General features: G+C 41.5%; 1 protein-coding gene and 1 long non-coding RNA gene across 2 annotated transcripts; one reads left to right on the forward strand and one right to left on the reverse strand.

Annotated features, from left to right (window-relative positions):
- The first annotated feature begins 504 nt into the window (after nt 1-504).
- LOC139764029 (uncharacterized) lies at nt 505-1822 on the forward strand. The gene is made up of 3 exons (XM_071690492.1): nt 505-659; nt 977-1089; nt 1566-1822. The coding sequence occupies exons 1-3, from the start codon at nt 522-524 to the stop codon at nt 1624-1626; spliced, it is 312 nt and encodes a 103-aa protein (XP_071546593.1). The 5' UTR covers nt 505-521; the 3' UTR covers nt 1627-1822.
- A 1678-nt stretch (nt 1823-3500) lies between these two features.
- LOC139763857 (uncharacterized) lies at nt 3501-4407 on the reverse strand. The gene is made up of 3 exons (XR_011716275.1): nt 4275-4407; nt 3960-4069; nt 3501-3673 (listed from the first exon to the last, which is right to left on the reverse strand). It is a non-coding gene; the product is annotated as an uncharacterized lncRNA (long non-coding RNA).
- Nucleotides 4408-6048: the final 1641 nt, after the last annotated feature.

Below are 6048 nucleotides of genomic sequence, written 5' to 3' on the forward strand. Positions count from 1 at the left end.
GTAGGATAGAAGACAGGACATTTAGCTACATCAATGTTGGTAGGAAAAGGAGAGATTGATCCTGTATATATATATATATATATATATATATATATATATATATATATATATATATATATATATATATATATATATATAATACAGATAGATTTTTAGCTATTCAGAGAGAGAGAGAGAGAGAGAGAGAGAGAGAGAGAGAGAGAGAGAGAGAGAGAGAGAGAGAGAGAGAGAGAATTTAGTTGCGGAAAATATTCAAAGGTCAATGTAATCGATACGCCGAGCAAAGACACTTTTCCTAGCGGGTTCTCTGATGTAAAAAGCAAATTCATCCTAAAGCTGTTGGAAATCTTACGAACCTCAGGATTGCAAACTTATCTTTATTTTCTTATCTACTTTAATTCATAAAACTTTAGAGTATGGGGGTAACACGCAGTGTATTATTTCATATCAATATAGAAAAAGCGACTAGATTATAGCCAGCCGAAGTTATTTCCCAGTAATTCAATAAGCAATACCTGGCAATGTGGACACGAGGCTTGGGGGACACGACTTGCTATAAAAGTTCGAGCGGGTCGATGTCAAGCACCACATCCTCTCCTGCCAGCGAAGAACACCAAGCCCAACCAACTGCAGCCAACATGTTCTGTCTACGAGCTCTGGTGAGTGTTACCGTCTTCCATGTTTTAGACAGGCTCTCCCATTCTCTCTGCCGTCAGTGTGGCTTTCATCCCCAATATTTTATAGGAACACTGCCTTTCCATGACAACCAGTAGTCACAAAAGTTTGTTATGGTCACAGATACTATGGCATCAAAGTTACAATGATTTGATTTTACATATGGGAGCTCGTGTGTGTGTGTGTGTGTGTGTGTGTGTGTGTTTTACGACGGGGTCACAAAGCTGGGCTCTAACTACCATTCTACCATCGATGACCAACGGGCTTCTATTACAAGTGTGACTCCTGTCTCCTTCCCCAGCTGATGATGGCCGTCATGATGGCTATGGTGTACGTGGCCCTGGCCGAGCCTGAGCCTGAGCCTGCTGCTGGATATGGTGGTCGTGGTGGCGGCGGCTTCGGAGGCGGCTTCGGGTAAATAAAGATCATATATATATATATATATATATATATATATATATATATATATATATATATATATATATATATATATCTGTGTTAGGTCTCTATACTTGATATATGTCTTGCGATGTATGTTATATTGATCTATTCGTATAATTTGTTTACAACCGTTAGGATTAAAAACACATTAAAAGTTTTCATGGAATTCCACTTGCTTGATATCTCTCTCGTATGCACATTAAGGTAGAACTATGCTTCTCCATTAGTATTAGTTAATACTCAAGCCAAAGTCTGAAATGTTATCTAATGTATACTTTACGACGATGCCAAAGTTTTTGTATGAGTAAACTTTTAAACTGAAATGAGACATGTGAAAGCTATTCAGTTCTACATGACCAACGGCAATGTGTAGTGTGGCTAACAACTGTATTACGTACTGCCTCCAGCGAAGTGACGTGAAGCTGATTTGTTTTTCTCTTCCACTGTAGGCACGGTGGTGGTCGCGGTTTTGGTGGTAGATCCGGTGGTGGCTACGGCTACGGTCGCTAGAGGCGCCAAACTGGATTTGCCGCCGGATGGATGGACGGATCAGACGAACGAGATCGACCCAAGAGAACCAGCAACGGGGTGAGCGTGCAGCTGTGAAGCGTCACTCCTGCGCGAAAGCGTCCACTCTTCTTCTTTTCTTCTTTCATGTCTTAACCTCGACCCTTGGCAGGAGTTAGAATAAAATACAATGCAGTGACATGCCTTGTTTTAATAATTTCTGTTAACTTATCATCTATATTATGATCTGATGCAAGACTATTCCAATTAGTTGATAGACAAAAGAGAAATGTCATTGGATTATTTTTCTGAAAATATGACTAATGGTCACAGGTCATGAGTGGAAAGGCTTCCCATAAGGTCTTCAAGAAACCAGCGTTTAAAATGGGGGCGTGGGGTCATGGATATCGACCCTCCAATGTATATATATGTACACATACGACCGTTAGAGAAGCACTGTCCAGAAAGACTCAAAGTAAGTCTTGTTAAATCTCCCAACACTTAAAGCTTCTTTCAGAGTTTGGTTTATAATGTGTAACAAACTCAAGAGCATAGGGAACAAAATCTTCAGTTGTAAGCTGAAAATTAGCCACGACGGAACTTATTCATCCCAACAGTATTCTTAAATGTCACGATTATCAAAGTGATCCGTCATCTACCGTCAGTATCTTTCTTCGTGATGGGTAAATCCTCAGTCATAAGATGCTGTTGGGATATAGGAACGCCAGCGGCATGGTGAGTCTCGCAGCCAATTCCTGACCTCCTGAAGTAGACTGTCCATGTTTCGAACACGAGAAGAAACTAGTTGTCATTACCCTTTAAAAGATGTGGTGCCTCCGTGAATTCATGGACGAGCAAACAGAACTACACGTAAACACGGAGAAACACGTAAGTGCTATCACTCACACAAACAAAAATGAACAGCGAAGAAGTCATGCAGGCATGCTCATGATGTAGCATGCAATAACCTAAACACACACACACACACACACACACACAGTAGTAGTAGCTTCCAGGAGTGATGACAGCCTTGGAGAATAAATGATCTTCATTTTTCTCTTTCCTCTGATCCTTTTTTTTTTGGAAAGTGTTAGTTACAGGACGGGAGGATTTCCAGTCCCGCGCTCCCGCCCCACTTGGTCGTCCTTTATGCAATGTAGAAGAGATGAGAGCAGTACTCTTCCCCCACTAACCCCAGGGATAGGAGGGATATGTGTGTGTGAATGACCTATTCTCTGCGCATTTTTGTCTGTGTGCGAAACAGGGACAGTCTATTTGGGGGAGGGGAAGGGGGCGGGGTCAGAATTTGCTTCGAGAGACTCATCGTACCTCTGGCGTATATAGAATCTTATACTTGTGGATTTACTCTTTAAAAAAGGTAGATAGTGACACCAGGTGATGGTGCACTGTTAGAGTTGTGACAAGAAAAGATACGAATAAGTTCCGCTCTCACCGATTTTCAGCCCACATCTAATGGTTGGACTTCTCGACCTGTCAACTGTGACTCGCTTCATATGATTTCAGATTTGAGAGCTCTAGCTATGGCTATAGAGAATTCTTTCACGACATTTGAATATCTACCGTTTTTTTTTTTTCTTATTTACGGAACCCAATTTTGAAATCTGTTTTATTCCCTAGCTTTCAAGCATCCTTTCTACTCACGACGACTGAACGATCGTTTGATTTTTCAGATGACAATTCAACTTTTCGTTCATTGACACCTTGGAATTTTTCGCACCTCGGGGATCATAATAGTGTGGAGGTAAGCTGATGGGAAAAGAAACCAAGAAATATCGTGTGCTTGTATTTTATTCTGTCTCCTACCAAGGTAGTCGTTAAGTAATGAATGGGGAAACTGAAGAGAGAGAGAGAGAGAGAGAGAGAGAGAGAGAGAGAGAGAGAGAGAGAGAGAGAGAGAGAGAGAGAGGACATTGTCGTGCAGGAGTGACGCCACTGCTACATGCTCGTCGTCTTGCTGGTTCTCGTAGGTTAGACCTCGTCCGTCTGTCCGCCGGTGCATCCAGTTGGTTGCCTTCAGCGACTGTACCTACTACAGTGGTATAGAAAGAAAAACAAAAAAAAAAAAGATTATTGGACAAACTATAGTTTCCACAATGCTGTTGTGAACTGGAGTTGAATAACGTATTCGCGCTTTATTTCACAGTACAAATTGCATCAAACAGTCGAATAGTTAAATGGAACTGAAAGAACTTGCATCGCAAGACCTATAATTGAACACAGGGACGTAACACTAATATCTAGAAAATATAGTCAAGTCACGCAAGAAAGGGACTGATAAGTACTATGTCCTCTACGTGATGATCTGTAGAACTTACCCTCCGCCGAAACCGCCAGTTATACCATTACCACTAAATCCGCCAGCAGGCTCGGGTTCAGGCTCGGCCAGGGCCACGTACACCATAACCATCAAGGCCACCATCATCAGCTAGGGGAGGAGACGAAAGTAAGAGTCACACTTGTGAGGAAAGCACTACGCTCAACTGTGGTGCAATCTTGTGCGAACACTGGCTGTAGACATGTCAAACCGAAGACCACTGCAGTGCTCGTATAGAACATCGAGAATGGAAGCTATACTGACGGTAGGGAGAATGGGAGGGCTTGTTTAAAACGTGGAGGACGATAACACTCACCAGAGCTCGCAGACAGACCATGTTGGCTGCAGTTGGTTGGGCTTGGTGTTCTTCACAGCTAGGAGAGGATTTGCTACTGCTGCTCGAACTTTTATAGCAAGTCGTGTCTCCAGGCCTTGTCTCCACATTGCCAGGTATTGCTTACTGAACGATTGGAAAAATAATATCAACAAACTATAATCAACTCACTTTTTCTGCATCAGTACGAAAGAATATGATGTGTTTTTCTCTATGCTCTCGAGTCTCATAATCTAAAGTAGATAAGAAAATAAAGATAACTCATAATTCCGAAGTCCGTGAGATTTCCAAGAGCTTTAGGATGAAATATAGTATCATCTAATCTATCTAGTAAAGTCTATACACACATTTGGTTAAGACCATCATCTGAGAAGAGATTGTATGGATGCCTAATATTCTCTTCTAAAATAGTTGCTGCGATTGTGCAAAGATCTCATTGTGGAACTGCTCTCACATGTAGGAGGAGTCTAGCACTACATACTCACATGACACAATCAAGAATAATTTACATTTTGATTTAATAAGTCACATATAGAAATTAATGAAAAGGATCAAATGAAAATTAGATATAAAATCTTCAATAAAACTTGTTAATCATTTCATCTATAAGGAAATTCTTTAAAATATTTGGTGTAAGTTGGTTTTACAATGTACGAAATACCAAATATGATATTTTTTCACCCAGTACTCTAAAGTTAAAGAACAAAAGGGGTTGATAGTATAAAAACAATTTACAGTTTGTACTTTGCCGTTGGAAGAACACCCTTCTTTATGGAGAAACCCCGCTATATTAATTATTTAGCTAGGTGACATGATCATTTTGTTCTTGACATATTTTCCAGTTCTTGTTCTTTGTATTTCCTTTTCTATCGTCCTTTTTGCTATCTAATCATCACAGGAAAGCTAATCTGTCTGATTCCATTCGTATTTCCTGGATATGTGATCATGAAGAAAACCTTGAGTTCTCGCGTGGGGAGGGGACGACTTACTATAAAAGCTCGCGCGAGACGGAGGCAAGCACCAGATCCTCTCCAGCAGCGAGGTACACCAAGACCCCAGCCAACATGAAGTGTCTGCGAGCTCTGGTAAGTATACACACACTGGCCAGGTACTGATGCTGCCTCAGGTCTCTGCTAGTATGGTTAGTTGTTACACCTTCACAGTCTGTTGCTCCAGTTCTGTTATAAATGTTCCATAAACCTAAGGCCCAACAAGCATAGTAGAGTGTCGAGCTGTACTCATGAGTGTAACTACTGTCTCTTCCCCAGCTGATGATGGCGACCGTCATGGCCATGGTGTACGTGGCCATGGCCGAACCCGAGGCAGAGCCATCTGGCGGATATGGCGGTGGCGGCTTCGGCGGCTTCGGGGGCTTTGGTGGCGGGTAAGGAAAGATCTGAGTTTTTTAAGTTCGAATATGAAAGAGAAGCCACAGCCTCCCAGCTTTTGTGTTTGTGATAACTTAAATCCTTTATCATTTTCAGAAAACGGAGCTGTGTAGTGTCTTCTAAGCTAACTCTCAAATTTTTAGATTTTGATTTTCTTAGTAAGGATGAAACAAAACTGACGCATGTATTACCAAGTATAATGTAGCAAGAATCATAACAAGAGTCGTAACTGTATATACTTACCACAGATTGAGTGACATGATAATAATTGGTATTTCTTAAATCACTTTAGATTTGGTGGTGGCTACGGTGGTGGAGGTGGATTCGGTGGTGGCCGCGGCGGTGGTGGTTTTGGTGGCCGCGGTGGT

Source organism: Panulirus ornatus, chromosome 48, assembly GCF_036320965.1.
Source record: "Panulirus ornatus isolate Po-2019 chromosome 48, ASM3632096v1, whole genome shotgun sequence".
NCBI classification, from domain to species: domain Eukaryota; kingdom Metazoa; phylum Arthropoda; class Malacostraca; order Decapoda; family Palinuridae; genus Panulirus; species Panulirus ornatus.

Excerpts from the sequence above, each read along its gene's own strand:
- LOC139764029 (XM_071690492.1), top strand. The coding sequence starts at position 522 with ATGTGGACACGAGGCTTGGGGGACACGACTTGCTATAAAAGTTCGAGC. Across the intron at positions 660-976 it reads TGTTCTGTCTACGAGCTCTG|CTGATGATGGCCGTCATGAT; the intron begins GTGAGTGTTACC and ends CTCCTTCCCCAG. Across the intron at positions 1,090-1,565 it reads GGCTTCGGAGGCGGCTTCGG|GCACGGTGGTGGTCGCGGTT; the intron begins GTAAATAAAGAT and ends CTTCCACTGTAG.